General features: G+C 47.9%; 1 protein-coding gene across 1 annotated transcript; it reads right to left on the bottom strand.

Annotated features, from left to right (window-relative positions):
- Positions 1-11654: 11654 nt before the first annotated feature.
- LOC146347377 (uncharacterized) lies at positions 11655-17534 on the bottom strand. The gene is made up of 3 exons (XM_084848135.1): positions 17327-17534; positions 11899-12150; positions 11655-11805 (listed from the first exon to the last, which is right to left on the bottom strand). The coding sequence occupies exons 1-3, from the start codon at positions 17484-17486 to the stop codon at positions 11744-11746; spliced, it is 474 nt and encodes a 157-aa protein (XP_084704261.1). The 5' UTR covers positions 17487-17534; the 3' UTR covers positions 11655-11743.
- Between the last annotated feature and the right edge of the window lie 1550 nt (positions 17535-19084).

Genomic DNA, 19084 nt, shown 5'->3' with positions numbered 1-19084 from the left:
CATATAACATTCACTACAGCGGGACATTTTCTTAATGTTCCTTTTTAGACAGGCTACATTATTTTATTAGTCATCTTTTTTTTAAGAGTAAAAAAATACGTTCCCTAGGAATAGGGGTGGACGAAAGTCACTTACCTGTCCTCGAAGGTCGTTTGCGGTGGGGGGGAGGTGCTTCGCTGGTCCCCCCGTGAAGTTCAGGCCGGGGGGGGAGACTTCCCACCTCTCCCCGGCCGAAATTCAGGCCGGGGAGGAGGCTTCCCACCTCGCCCGGCCGCGAACGCGAAAGTTTTTTTTTTAAAAAAAAAAACGCCCCCTGATAGGCTACGTGACGATTCACGTAGCCTACCATGGCTAGATCTGCAAAGTCAGCCGTGATAGGCTACGTCAATCGTCACGTAGCCTATCACGGGTGACTTAAAAAAAAAAAGCGCGTACGCTAATGGCGGCCCCCATAGGGAGCCGCCATTCGCGTTCCTTATTTAGTCGCTGTAGTCTACGTAAATGTTTACGTAGACTACGGCGAAAATAAGGGCAACGCAAATAGCGTTGCCCTTATTTTCGCTGTAGTCTACGTAAACATTTACGTAGACTACAGCCACCAAATAAGGAACGGGAATGGTGGCTCCCTATGGGGGCCGCCATTATCCGTACACACTTTTTTTTTTTTTTAAAGTCACCTGTGATAGGCTATGTGATGATTGACGTAGCCTATCACGACTGACTTTGCAAATCTAGCCATGATAGGCTACGTGAATAATCATGTAGCCTATCAGGGGGCGTTTTTTTTTTTCTTTGATTGCAATGGCGGCGGCGGCGGCGGCAGCCGGTCAAAAGACCGGCTGCCGCTCCCGCCTCGCTCGAACACCCGCCGAACCGCCGGCCAGACCAGCCACCGGGAGGGACATTCGGTGAAGGTAAGTCCCATCCCGGGGGGGGGTGCGGGGTGCGGGGGGGTTCGGAGGATTTCTCCCCGAAACTTGTTCGGGGGGGCCGAACACGTTGGTGCTCGGCCCCCCGAAGTTTCGGGGAGAAATTCTCCGCCAACCCTACCTAGGAAATACTCTGGATAGGGAGACATTTTTTCTCCCTCTCTCAAAATACTAGAACCCGGAGTCATTCCATGAAGCTGACTGGTGGGAGATTCAGGGCAGATAAAAGGAAGTACTTCTTCACACATCACATAGTTAAACTATGGAATTCGCTACCACAGGATGAAGTGATGGCCACCAGTTTGGGTCGTTTTAAAAGGGGGTTGAACAAATTCCTGGAGGAAAAGGCTATCAATGGCTACTAGTCTTGATGGCTATGTGCTATGTCCAGTACCAGAGGCAATGAGCCTATGTATGACAGTTGCTGGGGAACATAGGCAGGAGGGTGGTGTTGCACTCATGTCCTGCTTATGGTTTCCTGGTCGACAGCTCATTGGCCAGTGTGTGAACAGAATGCTGGACTAGATGGACCCTTGGTCTGATCCAGCATGGCTCTTCTTGTGTTCTTATGTTCTTACTCCAATGTAAATTAATGAAGCAGTGATTGTGTGTGGAATACTGTGTATCGTTCAGGTCACCACAACTCAAAATGATATTGTATAATCAACAGCTGAACATTCACCCTCTTCGATTTTGGGTGTCTTAGAGCAGGTGTGAAGAAACTCTTTCACCTGAGGGTTGAATTCCATTTTGGAGATGCTCTCAGGAGTCACATTCCAGTGGTGGGCAGGGCTTAAGGCAAACAAGAGACAAAAATACCAGCCTATTTTAGCTTAAAGCTCTTATTGACAATAACTAAGCCTTAGAAGAGGCATTTCAACCATTTAGAATGGGGAAAGATGCATGAAAGCCAGGAAACCACCAAACCATCATGGGTTAGGGAAGGGGTGGAACCAGCATAATGGGGCACAGCCATTTGGGGAGCCTTGAAGGGTCAAAATGCTGCATCAGGTAGGCTAGTTTTGCCCCCTGGGCCTGAGGCTTTGCCTTCGTTTTAGAGAGAACCCACCTGAAGGAGAGCCTCCAAAAAGTTTGGGTGGGAGATGGCACAACTTTAGGCAGGGGGGGGGACTTTATAATTTATATTTTTACAAGGTGGCAATGGATCCTCCTGCTACGATTTAAGAAAGCCCAGTGGTCACAGCAAGCAACACCTTGGCATTGAGTTGGCAGTAGACAAGGTGCTTCTCCTATGCAAACAGGGCCGGAATGCCCCATGGGAATTATGCAACATCATCATGTAGCATGGTTCCCATGGGGAATTCGTGACCCTATTGGCATAAGAATTGCAGTGCAGACTCTGCCAGACCAGGTAGATCTTTGCTCTGATCTAGCAGGACCCATTTTTTTATTATGCTGTTCTGTCAAACACAAATGGATATATACTTACTTATAACCTACCTAAGAGCATATAGGCTACATTGTGGGAAGAGACACATTCAGAGTTTGCAAATTCCAATATGGAGTGATCCAATCTGCAGCTACTGGACTAATTTATGAATCAGAATTCAGTTGTCTACCAGATTTAGCGTTTCCCAAATACTCTGATTAGGGATGGTGCGGATGCCCGATTCCATCCGGGAATCCAACAGAACCCCCCCGCACCTGCACCCCTGAGCTGCGCTCACCAAGTCCCTGCCCCCACTCACCCCCTGCCCATGTTCACTGACCCACCCACACTCACCTTGCTCCACAATCACAGTTTTCTGAAAAATAAAATGACAATCACAAAAATGCACATATTTGCATATGCATAAATATGCACATTTTCAAAGCTGCTGCCCCCACATAACTGGCCTGGGATAAGAGGGGAAGAAAGGATCAATCCTTTCTCTCCCCCCCACTCATCCCAGCTACCATGGAGGGATGCCCCTCTCACTGTCCTTCTCCCATCAAGCCACTGCCCCCCATAGCTGCCCCATGATGGTAGGAGAAGAAAGGATTAATGCTTTCCCAGCTACTCAGTATACAAAAATATAGAGCCCCGTTTATGCAAGATGGAGCTCTATATTTGTGTTGATTTATTGTTGTGCACAACAGTGGCCGGAAAAGGCCAGTTCTACAGCATTAGAGGCCTCTATTGTTGTGGAAATGGCCCTTTCAGGCCACATTGTGCACAAGAATAAATCTTACATAAAAGATGGCAGCTCTCATAGAGGAGCAGGCAGCTGTGGCATGCTCCTGAACAGCTTGCTGAGCCTTCAAAGGGCTCGAACAACCTGGCTCACGTGGGCAGGCAGGCAGCAGTGGTGGTTGCTTGAGCACCCAGCAAGCATGGACTCCAATTAGTCCGTCCATCCCATGACTCACACCAATGGTGCCACTAGTCTCACTTTTCATGGAGCAGCTATGATGGCCCAAAGCTCTTCTTCTAAGAACATAGAAAGCTGCATTGAAAAAGGTCAAATTATTTGGCCATCAGGCCCAGTATTGTCTACTCTGGCTGGAAGTGGAAATGCTCTTTTGCATCACCTGCTACCTGATCCTTTTGCATCACCTGCTACCTGATCCTTGTCAGGGATTGGATCTGGTAGTTTTTGTATGCAAGGCACATGCTCTACCACTGAGCTGGCACAAAGACAGAGATGTATGAGTTAGTTTCAGTTCGTTTTTGATCAGGATTTACCCAGTTCACACTGGGTACATTTCAGTGAATTTGAGTTTTGCTGATTTGCACATCTGTATACAAAGCTCACTCCAAAACCTGGAGCCAATCCTGCTACTCGCTGCTAAGTTGATGCTGGTTTAGAAGGTATTCCTGAATGCTAATACTAGCAGCAGTTTGTTCAAGGAGTTGAATATTTATGCTGTCAGTGGTTTGTTTACCTGAAATACTTGACCTGTATCATGTAATGCACCTTCAAAAAGAAGCTACAAGAAGCTTCTATTGTTGAACTATTAAGAGTGCAATCCTATACATGCCCACTCAGAATGAATTCATTGAGTTCAATGGGACTTGACCCCAGATAATAGTAGGGATGGGCGAAAGTCCCTTACCTGTCCTCGAACCTTGCTTCGCGGTGGTGGGGATGCACTTTGGTTCTCCCCCCGAAGTTCAGGCGAGGTGGGGGAGGCGCCCCATCCCTCGCCGGCGAAATTCAGGCCGGGTAGAAGCATCCCATCTAACCGGCCGCGAAAAAAAAGTAAAACAAAAAAAACCCCAAAAAACCACACACCCATGATAGGCTACGTAAAGATTTACGTGGCCTATCACGGCTAGATTTCCAAAGTCACCCGTGATAGGCTATGTAAATTGTCACGTAGCCTATCACGGGTGACTTTGAAAAAAAAAAAAGTGCGTACGCAAATTAGGGATGTACGAAAGTCACTTACCTTTTCGCAGCTTGGCTTCGCGGTGGGGGGGAGGCACTTCGCTTCTCCCCCCGAAGTTCAGGCGAGGGGGGGGGAGGTGTCCCGCCTCGCCCGGCCGAAATTCAGGCGGGGGAGAAGTGCCCTGTCTCCCCAGCCGTGAAACAAAAAGTAAAAAAAAAAAAAAGACCCCGTGATAGGCTACGTGACGATTTATGTAGCCTATTACGGCTAGATTTCCAAAGTCAGCCGTGATAGGCTATGTAAATTGTCACGTAGCCTATCACGGGTGACTTTAGAAAAAAAAAAAAGCACGTACGCAAATGCGTAGACTACAGCGAAAATAAGGGCAACGCAAATAGCGTTCCCTTATTTTCGCCGTAGTCTACGTAAATCTTTAAGTAGACTAGATGTGCCAAAATAAGGAACACAAATGGTGGCGCCCATGGGCCGCCGCCATTTGCGTATGGGCTTTTTTTTTTTTCCAAAGTCACCCGTGATAGGCTATGTGATGATTTACTTAGCCTATCATGGCTGACTTTGGAAATCTAGCCATGATAGGCTACGTTAATCGTTACGTAGCCTATCACGGGTTTTTTTTCCCACTTTTTCTTTCACGGCCGGGGAGACGGGGTGCTTCTCCCCGGCCTGAATTTCGGCCGGGTGAAGTGGGGCACCTCCCCCCCCGGCCTGAATTTCAGCTGGGCGAGGCGGGGCACCTCCCCCCCCTCGCCTGAATTTTGGGAGGAAAAGCGAAGCGCCTCCCCCCCACCGCGAATCACCCCTGCGAAAAGGTAAGTGACTTTTGTACATCCCTACCAGGAAGATAACATCCTTGAGGGGAGGGAACTCACCGACAATTTTTCCTGCCTTCACACATAGGACAGCGGTGTGTGAGTGTCCAGCAGCCTCAGTTGCTCCAGTCCAGACTAGAGACCAGAGGCGCCGCTGCTGCAGACAGAGTGTCCGTGTCCAGCAGCTGCAAGGAGTGTGTTTCTGTGTGTCCCCATTCTACAGCACAGCAGTTCAACCTTTATTACAGTGAAGATATGTTATTTGATATGTTTACTTTACCTGAATGTGCCCCTATGCTTAGTGATTTTTGGATGGGTCGGGGCAGGGGGAACTGGGAAGGCATCCTCCAGCAGCCTGTGTTTAGGCCTGCTGAGAAAAACTCCATCCTCCATCCTCCTGGGCTTTCCAGGATTAATCAATGTGCTTTTTAACTCCAAGAGTCATGTGCCCCTATGCACTTAGTGTTTCTGAGTGATTCTGGGGAGGGCCTGCCTGGGCGGCCAGGCCAAGCCAGGCCAGGCCAGGCCAGGCCAGCAGCCTGTGTTTAGGCCTGCTGAGAAGGACTCCATCCTCCTGGGCTTTCCAGGACTAATCAATGTGCTTTTTAACTCCAAGAGTCATGTGCCCCTATGTATTTAGTGTTTCTGAGTGATTATGGGGAGGGCCTGCCTGGGCAGCCATGCCAGGTCAGCAGCCTGTGTTTAGGCCTGCTGAGAAGGACTCCATCCCCTAGCATCCTGTGTGTACTGTAGGCTTGTGTTTTTCAGGCTGCATGGATGGACTACATCCTCCATCCTGGGCTTTTCAGCTTAATCTGCTGTGCAATATGCCCTTATTTAGTTAGCATTGGAAGGCTGGTTGGGTGGGAAACTACTTTTACACTGCACTATATCTGCGATTGTGGGCTGTTCACATGATTTCAGCTTTGCCACATGCATTTATGTCTCCTTCTGCCCAGAGACATGAACATGAAGAAAAGAGGAACCCATAGTCAATCCAGCACTCAAAAGAGGCGTGGATGCCCGGAAAGAACATACACTGCTGAGGTTGCATTTCAACAGTATTTTAAGAATGAGATGGAAGAGGAGAAAGCCCAAGGTGTGACCAGCAGTGCCAGCAGCCCCAGCACCAGTCCACCCCGCACCCGTAAGCAGTACACACCACCAATTACCACCACAAAAAGTGGCACAGGCACAGCCAGCCACAACTCCAGAGGAAGAGTTCATGGATGGTGAGCGGAAGGGCAGTGTCTCCAAAGTGGTTGAAAATGTTCCCAAGGAGACTCTACAGCAGCGGAATGAAAGTCAAGATGTCTACATCATTCCAAAGGATGAATCTGGTAAGACCCTGTCATCACAGTTGCTTGTAAATATCTGGATACAAATAAATATCTTCGAATATTTGAATAGTCCCTACATTAGCCTTCTGCAACCTGCAGCCTTCAAGATGTTTTGGGCTACAACTCCCAGCACTTTTGACCATTGGTCATGCTGGCTGGGGCTGATGGGAGTTGAAGTCCAAAACCTTTGGAGGGAACCATTTGGGAAGGCTACCCCATGGGATCTTCTTCTTCAACACCACAAAACATACACTACTGTTTTACATTCATTCATATTCATTGCTGTGAACATATTTCATATTATTAAGATGTTATATGGTACTCTAGTACTAAAGAAAACTCCAACTCAAGAACTGTAATAATTTCTCAAACGATACACCTTTTTGGTGGAAAAACACTTCAATGTTTTGTTCTTGCTTTGTTTCCAAAGCTATTCATCATAGTTTGCTGTCTTGTTTGGCCTTGATCTCTTTTAACTAGAGCTGCAACGTGAATTGATTAATCAATCACATTTCTGAGGATGGTTTTTAAAACAGGGCCTGACTAATCAGGCGCTGCTCCTGGGGACCACAAATGCACTCCGGAAAAAGGCAGTGGGATTTGCCAAGTATGTGCTCTACCTATCATTAGGCAGCAGCGAGGTGTTGGGGCACAGAACTGTGGGTGCTCCTCAGACTGCCTTGTACCTCCTCAGCCAGCTTGTTGTCCTCTGGTGTGGTGGAAGAAGCTCTCCCATTGTCACTGTTCAAGTAAGATTCATCTATCGCTCTATGTAGGATGGAGGGGTGCCATTATATCCTTTGCCTCAGGAAGCAAAATGCTTTGGGCCAGCCCTGTAGGTGCTGAGTCCCACACAATGGTATAATAGAGCTGATGCAAAGGAGTGGACCTTGCAAGGGAGCCAGTTATCTCCTCCCCCATGCTTTTCAGACTTTCACCAGTGAGGACACGTTTAGATAACTCTCATGGAGTTTTGAAGTCTGTACAGTACATTTTTTTTGCACCTTGTGTCATGTGTTGTTTTCCCAGTGCTAGCTAGTGCAGTAGAAGCTTACATCTGCACCTTGTGTAACGTTGATTGATCGCAATTCCAAGCTATGTTTCATAGATTTCTACAAGGACACAGTTTTATTCTCTTGGCTATTACTCATGTGTAAAAGGTGCATTTCTCATGAAACTCCGCTTCTATCTATTTTGAATCTTTACAGAGACGCCCACAACCATCCTCCCTGCATCAGAGAGCGGAAGTGGGACAGGTGAACCAGGTCCACAGCTGCCTGCTGATAATCACCTCGTGGGCAGTGGCTCACGTGATTTGGAAAAAAAGGCCAGAGGACTTAGTTTCATCAGTGATCTGGACAGCGAAGATGATGAGGAGCCCTTCTATATCAATGTCCCTGCTGAGACTGAGTCTGACTCTGTGTTCCAGCCTGCTGGATTCTTTGGAGCAATCCCAAACCTCAGGAACAAACATCCCCTGCTAAGCGCTGGCCATCGCCATCAACAATGCCAACAACAACACCATCCACAGATGAGCGGAAACGTGCAGCTCCTGATGCCACCTCATCTGAAACCGATACCCCCATTCCCCAAAAAAGAAATGGTGGTGGCAGGGTGAGTTCCTATGTGTGGCGCGTCTTCAAATATGCGGAGAATGACCACTATGTCGTGCTTTGCGATATTTGTAGAAGCCGTGTGTGGCTAGGAAAAGAAGGGGGCTGTGGACGAGTGGGCACGTCTGCCATGAGGCAACACATGGAGGTGCATCATGCACTTCTTGTGCCCAAAGATAGCAACTGCAAGTCCCTGCCAAAACCATCCAAAAAGAACATTACCACCTTCTTTGCCTCATCTTCCAAAGACCTCATGCAAAGTGGTCCGGGTGAGAAGGGCACAGAAGGCAACTTAGCTAAGAGGCAGGTGACAATGGAGAAATGCCTCATGCTGACACAGAAATTCCCCTCTGACAGCGTCCAGGCACGAAGGTTGAATCACGACCTGACAGAGCTCATTGCTCAATGTATGCTTCCCTTCTCCCTGGTGGAAGATGAGGTCTTCCTGCACTTCATGAAGAGATTGTGCCCTCGGTGGGATGTACCCAGGGATGGCGGAGAATTTCTCCCCGAAACTTCGGGGGGGCCGAGCGCCAACGTGTTCAGCCCCCCGAACAAGTTTTGGGGAGAAATTCTCCGCCCCCCCGCCCCCTGCCCCCCGCCCCCCCCCCCGGGATGGGACTTACCTTTGGCGAATGTCCATCCCGGCGGCGGGTCCGGCCGGCGGTTCGTCGGGTCTTCGTCCGGGGCGGGAGTGGCAGCCGGTCTTTCGACTGGCTGCCGCCGCCGCCATTCCAATAAAAGAAAAAAAAACGCCCCCGTGATAGGCTACGTGACGATTAATATAGCCTATCATGGCTAGATTTGCAAAGTCAGCCGTGATAGGCTACGTGATGATTTACGTAGCCTATCACGGCTGACTTTGCAGATCTAGCCATGATAGGCTATGTTAATCGTCACGTAGCCTATCACGGGGGCGTTTTTTTTTTTAACTTTTAATTTCGCAGCCGGGCGAGGCGAGGCGCCTCCTCCCCGGCCTGAATTTCGGCCGGGCGAGGCGGGAAGCCTCCCCCCCGGCCTGAATTTCGGCCGGGCGAGGCGGGAAGCCTCCCCCCCCGGCCTGAACTTCACGGGGGGAGCAGCGAAGTGCCTCCCCCCCACCGCGAAAAGCTGTGAGACCAGGTAAGTGACTTTCGTGCACCCCTAGATGTACCCTCTCGTCACTACATTAGTGGCATTGCCATTCCAGCCCTGGCTTCTGAAATCAGAAAGGTACTCCAACAGGATTTGAAATGTGCAGTTGGAGGAAGTGTACATTTATCGAGTGACACATGGACAAGTAACCAAACAAAGTCTTATCTGTGTGTCACCGTGCAATGGGTATCCGTCAGTGCGAGCAGCCGACTGACTTGGAGAACATCGACATTGGCCCTCACAATGCTCTCAGGGACACACACAGCAGAAAACATCAGCAGTAGCATCAGTGGTGTTGTTCAGTCCTGGTTGGCCCCCTTAAATCTAACAGTGGGCTGTGTAGCAACAGACAATGCCTCCAAATATGTAAAAGCAGCCCGCATCACACGGCTAAACCACGTTCAGTGCGTTGCGCACTGTTTGGACCTTGTGGTGAGTTCTGGATTGAGCAACACATCTCTTAAAATAGGCAAGCTACTTAAGGTGGCCCGATCCATTTGCACCCACTTCAGGCAGTCCTGCTCAGCAATGGAGGCAATCGGCACCATCCAACTTAGCCGTGGCCTTCCAGAACTCAAATTCATTTTGGATGTGTGCACATGCTGGAACAGCACATTGCATATGCTACAGAGACTCTGTGAGCAGAGAGCAGCTATAAATGACTACATTACTGAGAAACAATACCACTCCAATTTTTTTGTCATTCCACATCAGTGGCTCTGGATGCAAGACCTGGTGGACATTTTAAACATATTGGATGAATGCTACTGAGTGCAGACTATGCCACACTGGGCTAAGTTCTACCTGTGCTGAAGATTATAGAGGGGGTGCTGAGAAAATGCCATGCTGAGCTTTGTGAGTGCACCAGTGCTGTAGGCAGTCAAGTCCCTAATCCTGCAGTTAGGCTTGCTGAATTCCTTCTTCAGGAGCTGGGCACCAACAAACACATCACTTCGATGAGGGGGGACATGAAATACGTTGCTGCCGCATTCCTTGAGCCACAGTTCTGGGGTAGCACAACAAGGGCGGTGCTGCTAAACCAGAACCCTGACTTCCGAAGTCTAAAAAGCTATTTGACAGAGAAAGTCATGGAGTGCTGCCAGAGAGATGTTGTGGATGAGAAGGAGCTGGGAAAGAGTGAGGTTAGTAGTACTACTACCTCCCCTGAAGATAATAGCTGCAGCAGTAGCATCATCACCAGGAGGAGGGGCGATGATGACGCCACAGCAGCTGCACCACCAACACGATATACAGACACAGGGGCATCTTGTGGAAAGTTCTACCTGTACTCCTCAATGGCAGTGGAGCTCAGTGTAAGCAGGAGCGGGCAGGGGAAATGTGCCAAAGCAGCCAGGAAAGGATCAGCTTATGATGTGGCTATCCAGGAACTGGAAGCTTATGCCACAGAGAGTTTCTCAGGAATGCAGAGCAGCCCAGAGAGTGATCCTCTCCTATACTGGGAGACAAAATGTGGCATTTGGCCAAATCTGACCAAAGTTGCCATTTGGCATCTATCTTGCCCTCCCTCAAGTGTGGCCCCTGAAAGGCTTTTCTCCACCACTGGCAACATTGTCACTACCCACCGAAGTAGACTCACACCAGAACATGTCTCCACCCTTGCCTTCATACACGCCAACAGGGAATGGATTCCCGAGCAGCACCTCCCTCCACCATCACCAGCTGTCAGCAGAGCAGAGCAGTCATGAAGTGACGAGGAGGACCCCTGGGATGATGATACTGCTGCTAATGTGAGCCAAAGTTCTGAGGGACAATGAGGCACAATCATGTAATTGTGGGTGTGGTCACACTGAGTTGTCCCTCAGAACTTTGTCCAAACAAGCAGGCCTGGGCAGAGCCCAAAGCACTGGCGATATGTGGCGGAGCTTTATAGTAACTCACATGCAGAGTCCAGTTGCGCTGCCTGACTGTGTGTGGTGGACTAGTATGCAACAGCGTACATCCCTACTACACACACGCACAATTTTCTATGCATCCCAGTGTACTTTGCTATTGACTGTATACGTGTATCTTTACCCGTCTGAATGTTAGTTTGATTCTGATTGCCCAAATGTATGTATAGTTCTAATTCTCTTGATGTGCGCTTTTAATTCATTTTAAATTCTTCTTTCATAAATCAAGGAATTGCTTTCAAACACCTTGTTGTGGTCTCTCTCTTGAGTCCCTCAGCTTCTGGATTTTCCTAAGCACCTAGAGTTCTATGTGAAAAGATCCCTCTGGTATGTGTTTAGTTTACATGTATGTGATACGCACCTCCACATAAAATAAAGCATACTTCATAACATCAGGGATGCTGACTGACCATCTCCCTATGAGGGAAGCTTACAGCAGCTGGGCTTTGGCTGGGAAAGCATTCTTGTTGCGGCTAACAGTAAGCAAACACAGAGATCATTGTGTAAAATGATATAGATTTTAAAAAATGTATCTGTGGACTTGAACCAAGGGTTAACTTTTTTTAGAAAGAACTTTATATACAAACAGAACAGATCAAAACAAAACACAGAAACAATTGTAACATTGCGCTGGGCACTGGCTGGCTGCAGGCCTCAGTTCGGAGGAGGATGCAGTTCTCGCTCTATGGCCTCTACCCTTCTTTGAAGGTCATCACCTGTGTGTAGAAAGAGAAGAATAAAGCACAATGGTAATATGCATCTTGCAGGCAGAGTTGTTAGCTCAGGTGCCATTCTGTAGTACTACTTACAGGTCCTGCTGAGCCTCTGGACATCTGTCAAGAGACACCTCAGGAGCACAAGAGGAGGGGCTTCATCTGTGGAAGAAGGGTGGCCTTCCTCCACAGATGCTGCTCCTCTTGCTGCTGGCTCTGGCTGCAGTTGAGGCTCTTGGATCTCCTTCTCCTCCTCCTCTTCTTCCTCTTCCTCTTCTTCTCCCTCCTCTCTCCTCTCCCTCTCTGTGGCCCTCAGTGCCTCCTCCACCAGCAAGGCACGATGCGCAGCTGTGGGATGTCACAGTAACAGAATGAATGCATTTATATATGCGGTGAGTGAACAAAACCACAGTCATTGATTGATCTGTCTATCACCATCCCTACTACCATAACATAAGAACCACTGATTCTGTCCTCCCACCACAAGGTCTAATGATGAGGTGATAATTAGGGAGGCAGATTATACAGTACTGACAGTTTTGGTGTGATGGGGATGGTTGGACTTCTGTAAACATGCACAGGATTGCACTTGTAGTCACCCCATTTCCACATTTGCAATGCCAAGGTATTTATCTATTCTATTGATGCATTGCATAAATGCCACCTTTTTTCCTCGTGCAAGGAACCCAAGGCGGCTCACATTATCTCCTTCCTCTCCATTTAACACTCACAACAACAACACTGAGGTAGGCTGGGGCTTTCTGACTGGGCCAAAGTCACCCAGCAAGCTTCCATGGCTGAGTGGACTATACCCAGATCTCCACGCTCTCAGATCAACACTTGCTCATGAGTTGACTTGAGTGCCAATGTCTTGGTAGAAAGGTGGGGTGGGTGGGGTGCAAAAATTCAGCAATCACTACTTGAAGAAGGATGATGTGCACACACTGAGAGGCTGGTCCTGTTGCTGCTGGGCTGGTGCCAGTCCCCCTCTGTGCACTGTGCAGAGACTGGCAGCAGCATTTCCTTGGAAATGGACAGCGTGTCAGTGTATAATATGAGTTGTAGCCAGGCCTGCATAATCCTATGCATGTGGTTGTACAGGAAAAAGCAATGCAGTTCCCAGCATCCCTTCTTCAACCAGCCAAAGTGGCTGGAAGATGATGGGACCTTTTTCTGTCCAAGTTCAACAAGCATAGGATTGCAGGCTAAATGTCAGAATTTGTTTGTTTCCACATGAGACCACAAAGAGATAGCTTCATTTTCGATACACATCATTGTTTTCATATTTAGTTAAGCTTGAAGATGGGATGGGATAAATATAACTTACCAGGCATATGCCTCTGCGAAAATGGGGGCTGGCCTGCCTTGACCCACACTCTATGGATGCTCCAGTAGTAGGTGGGGGGTTTCGACAGTGGTGCCCTCCTCTCAGCAGCAGCCATCCCCTCCCTGATGAAAGACTGCTTCAACGCCTTCCATTTGGACCATAATTGTCCTGTCATCTGATGGTGGCCCGCTCGCTCCATCCTCCTGTTTATCTGGCCCCAATAAACTTGCGCTGCCACTGCCTCACTGCTCCTAATGTTAATGAGGAGGGCCTTGGTCTCCTCATGGTTCCACCTCCTGCCAAGCACTGGTGATGCCATTTTAGTGCAGCCACACTACTACACACAAACACACACGCACACCAGACAGCCACACACAACCACCACTTAACTACACACACACACAGACCAAATCAGACAAAAACATCACAGTGCACAACTGCACACACACACACACACACACACACAGACCAGACAAAACCACCACAATGCACAAACAACATTGACACAAGTAAATCCAATAAGCACCACCACTAACACACAGCCACCACCACACAACAGAACTCCACCCACAAATCACCATGCAGACGCAAACGCAGATGCAGACGACATTCAGGAAGTTAGCAGGAAGTTGACTACAGATTTTGCAGAAGCGGAGCTGCAGCCCCGTTTTTTTTTTTTTTTTTGGAAGATGGTTTTCTGAGGTTAACAAGACCAGTAAATGCGAGCAACATCAAGCACAAATACACAGAAATTAATAAAATCACAGTCCCTGTCCCTGTCCGAGAAAACAAGACAGCGGGGGAGTGCACAGAGGGCAGGAAACATTCCAGGAGGCAAAGAAAAACATACATAAACAATTACGAAAATAGAGGGAAAGTTCCGGCCAAGGCAATCACAACAATGGCGAGTGTGGTGGAAGTTACGGGGGGATTCACCCCTAGGGAGAAAATACGTAAGCAATCACAACAAACAATGGCGAGTGTGGCGGAAGTTACATAGGGTCAATTCTGGCTAACGGAAACTACGTAAATATTTGCGAAGAATAGTCTTTCGCGGGATGGCGGAACGGGACGGGCGGCTGTTGGGCGTGGAGGATTTTTCAATGGCTGTTGCAGATTTATTTACATAACTTATCCAAGGCGGAAAAAAACACACAGAGGATTTTGGGGGCTTGCGGCCAGGGGAATGGGACAGAGGATGCAAACTGCAGAAGTCAAGTGGAATGGTATGAGCACAATTCGTACATCCCTAGAAAATGGAAGTTAGTGATCCATGGTGATTCACCACCTAGATTGTTGAAAGCAGATAGAACTTCCAATTTCAACAACTGTGAAAGGAAGAGACAGAAAACACTTAATAGTGTATTACAAGGGGAATTTCAATTATTCTTGTTTGTTTTTCCTTTTCAGAATACATGGGCTTGTTTTATATATATCACTAATTATTCCTGGCAATTTTGTATCACTTTTCAGAGGGTTAGTCATGTGGTGCAAGAACAACATTGAGGGTAAGCATCTTAAAGCCTAAGAAATTGGTTATGCCATAAGCTTTCATGGACTAGAAACCTCATCATCAGATACTTGAAGTGCTGTCTTCAGTTGGCAGGTACATACGCACATAAACAATGAGGTCAGAGGGGAATGAAATGCAGAAATGCAGACTGTGATCCTTATGTTAAAGCATACAGTTATGCAAAATAATTACAGTGAGGATTCACAAAGCAATGTTAATGATAACACAGACATCCTGGGTTTGGTAAACTAATTATTGCCTGTAGTGGAATAAAAAACCTGTTAGCTAGATTCAGGCCACAGATGATAGAACTGAACTTCTCGATAAGTTGTAATTCAGCAGCTTCACACTGTAGTCTTCCTTTGGAGGTCATTTCCTTAAGAATTACCACTGTAAGATCAGTGACAGAGTGTCCTGAGGTTAAAATGTCCTCCAACTGGCTTCTGAATTTTGCTCTTTCTGATGTCATACTTGTGTCCATTTGTTCATTTGTGAAGATACAGACCTGTTTGTCCTATGTAGAATGGAGAAGCTAATTGCTTGGCAGATGATAGCATATAAGATCACACTGGACAATGAGCAAGCGAATGAACCCTTGATGTTGTGGCTCAAAGGTTGTCTGTGAAAGGTTGTCACAGAGAGGAAGGACAGGATCTCTTCTCGATCATCCCAGAATGCAGGACATGGAATAATGGGCTCAAGTTACAGGAAGCCAGATTCTGGCTGAACATCAGGAAAAACGTCCTGACTGTTAGAACAATACGACAATGGAACCAATTAGCTAGGGAGGTGGTGGGCTCTCCCACACTGGAGGCATTCAATATCAGGCTGGACAGCCATCTCTCGGGGATGCTCTGACTTGGATTCCTGCACTGAGCAGGGGGTTGGACTCGATAGTCTTGTAGACCCCTTCCAACCCTACTATTCTATGATTCTATGATGTTACTAGGTCTTCTAACGGTGTTTCCTGAGTAGATATGGGGACAGAGTTGGCTTCTTGGTTGTTGTTGTTTTTTGTCAGGGTCTGGCCCCTATGCTTATGACTCTGTTGTCTGGCCTATTGTTGCTAGTGAGCAGCTTAAAAAAAAAGAGTTTGGGGACTGTCTGTAAGCAAGGACAGACCTACCACCTAAGAGGCCTGTGAGGGGGAAGTATCATTGTCCAGGATGGGTTGTAGATTGTTAATGGTATGTTGGAGTGGTTATAACTAGAATCTGAAGGTGACAAGTGGTGTTCTCTCACATTACCTTTTGGGTCTGTCCTGGTTATTACATTGCTATTATTATTATTATTATTATTATTATTATTATTATTATTATTATTATTTACATTTCTATACTCCCCCATAGCCAAAGGTCTCTGGGTGGTTTACAAAGGTGAAAACAATGTCATCCTAAAGGCTACCCCAGTCCAACAAGATGCCGCCTTCTTCATGCATAGCCACTGTGGATACAGGAGCAAACATTCTTTCTAGGGATGTACGAATCACTTACCTAGTTCCAGTCGGGACATCCGCTGCGGGGGGGAGGCGCTCCATTCCTCCCCCCGGAATCCTCGATGGGGGGAGGCGATCCGGTCCTCCTCCCCGGAATCCTGCCCAGCCAGCTCTGCTCCGTGGCGGCTCCACGGAGCAGCCAGCCAGGGCCGTCCGCAGCCAGGCTTCCGGATGCGAATGGGCTGCTGCGGACGCAAATGGCGGCCACCATAGTGGCTGCCATTTGTGTCCTTCCAGGCTGCCGTGATAGGCTACATAAGTATTTACGTAGCCTATCATGGCATGCCCCCCAAAAAAAACGGCGTACGCAAATGGTGGCAGCTACGGCGGCCACCATTTGCATTCCCTATTTTTCACCGTTCTAGCCTACGTAAATATTTACGTTGGCAATTACAGTGAAAAAAAGGGAACCGCAAATAGCGTAGTAGGCACTATTTGCGTTTCTTTCTTTTTTTCGCTGTAAAAGCCTACATAAATATTTACGTAGGCTAGAACGGCGAAAAATAGGGAACGAAATGGTGGCCGCCGTAGCGCCTGCCATTTGCGTACGCTGTTTCTTTTTTGGGGGGGAGGTTAGCCGTGATAGGCTACGTAAATTCTTACGTAGCCTATCACAGCTCGAAGGATGTCAATGGCGGCCGCAGCAGCCCGGCCGTGGCTGGCCAGAGACCAGCCGCCGCCTCTGCCGCCGCCAGAGCCACTGCCAAAACCACCGCCACCGCTGAATCCGCCTCATCCGCCCCAGGTAAGTTCCATCCCAGGGGATTCCGTGGGGAGCAGGGGGCAGGAGGCCATTCTGCCACGGATTCCAGGGGGCCAGATTCTTTAGAATCTGGCCTCACTGGAATCCGTGGCAGAATTCTCTGCCATCCCTAATTCTTTCACATCCTCATCCTCACTGCAAGAACCCATCAAAGGACCCATCAAACTGCCTTGGTGCAATTTGATGTAAATGTGGATGTGCATCCCTTCCAGACCTATCAGACCCTAATCTAGACCTAGATTAGGGCCAACATCAACTAAGGTGTCAGAAGTGTAATCCCACACAAGTTTAAGATTGTGGGTCCTTTGTGGTATACACATCCTGTCACCTGCAACAGAGGTCTTTGCATAGTGCAGCTTAAAAAGTGAAACAAAGGACTTAGTTTGAACATGTGCCCAATTTTGACAGTTTCAGAACACAGCTCACCTTTGCCTAAAGATAGCATTTGGGGTAGTTTCTTTAAATTTCCAATTAAAGCCCTCCTCTTACACGCTGAACCATCTTCATCCACTGTGCACTTTAATAAGTCACCCTCATTATGTCTTCTAGTACCTTTCATATGGTACCATCTTGTAGCATTAATCATATAGCAGAATGTTCAGAGTTATTGGGATTTTGCTTTTAATCAAGGGCACTGGGTAAAAGAGAGAGAGAGAGAGAGAGAGAGAGAGAGAGAGAGAACTAGTTGAAATATTAGCAAATGCAGATTGAAAAGACAAAAACAAATTTCCTTTCATGGGATCCACTGCCTATTTAATGTGAAATCATTACTAGCATAAAATCAAAGCTTTCAGCACTGTAGGACTTTGCAGAACAACATGCAGAAGTGAATGAATGGTTTTCATTATGTGTGAGGTAAGAGAACGAAATAAGGACTATTGCAGAGTCCATAGTATTTGTTTTGATCTTCGTTGTGTTTTTCATGCTTGTTTTTTAGTTTTGAATTGTTCATGTAATTTCTAATTCTAACCACCCAAAGCACCTTAATTTTAGTTCAGTTGTATTCTTTCTCCTGTGTTTCATTCTAAACAGTGGCAGTACCTAAGCCAGTTGGGAGGCTTCAGTGGTCTCTTAGAGATATTGCTAAAGACTGTAGCCCTGTTCAGGCATTCGTTCTATGCACTTTCAGAACATCCACATGAAGGGCCACTACCCAATGTCTCCTCATTCCTGTCAGCACTCTGGGATGATGATAAGATAGCCAGTTCAGGCTGAACACTCTCCTGGAGGAGTTGCACTCCCCCTAAAGGATCAGGTTCATAGTTGTGGGGTGGGGGGACTTGTTGATCCATCTTTGACACTAGAGACACAAGGGTCTTCTGTGTCTTGAAGTCCCCTTTACTGGATGAAGCTAGTATCCCAACAATGGCCCTACTTGGAAAGAGGTAGCCTAGCTTCAGTGATCCAGCCCTGATAACAACATCCCACTTAGATTACTGTAATGCATTGTATGTGGGTCTGCTTTCGAAGATGGTCCATTTAGTACAAAATATGGCTGCAAGACTGGGAATTAGGGATGGTGAAGAATTTCTCCACGAATCTTCGGAAGGCCGAATGCCAACACATTCAGCCCCCCGAAATTGGTGGGGAAATTCTCCGCTGGCCCCCTGCCCCGCCCCGATTTACTCCTGCAAATAGCATTGCCCTTATTTTCGCCGTAGTCTACGTAATCTTTACGTAGACTACAGCGACCAAATAAGGAACGCGAATGGTGGCTCCCTATGGGGGCCGCCATTAGCCGTACGCGCTTTTTTTTTTTTTAAGTCACCCGTGATAGGCTACGTGACAATTTACGTAGCCTATCACGGCTGACTTTGCAAATCTAGCCATGATAGGCTACGTCAATCGTCACGTAGCCTATCACGGGGGCGTGTTTTTTTTTTTTACTTTTCTTGGAATGGCGGCGGCGGCAGCCGGTCGAAAGACCGGCTGCCTCCCCTGCCCCTGTCGAAGCCCTGCCGAACCACCGCTGTGACCCGCCACCGGGAGCAACATTCAGGAAAGGTAAGTCCCATCCCGGGGGGGTGCGGGGGGCAGGGGGGTGCGGAGAATTTCTCCCCAAAACTACTTCGGGGGGACGAATACATTGGCACTCGGCCCGCCAAAGTTTCGGGGAGAAATTCTCCCCCATCCCTAGTAAATCGTCACGTAGCCTATCACGGGTGACTTAAAAAAAAAAAAAAG

This window comes from Heloderma suspectum, chromosome 4 (genome assembly GCF_057233095.1).
Source record: "Heloderma suspectum isolate Gila_16-S chromosome 4, 16-S_ref, whole genome shotgun sequence".
In the NCBI taxonomy this organism is placed as follows: Eukaryota; Metazoa; Chordata; class Lepidosauria; order Squamata; family Helodermatidae; genus Heloderma; species Heloderma suspectum.
This window is presented reverse-complemented; position numbering and strand designations above follow the sequence as displayed.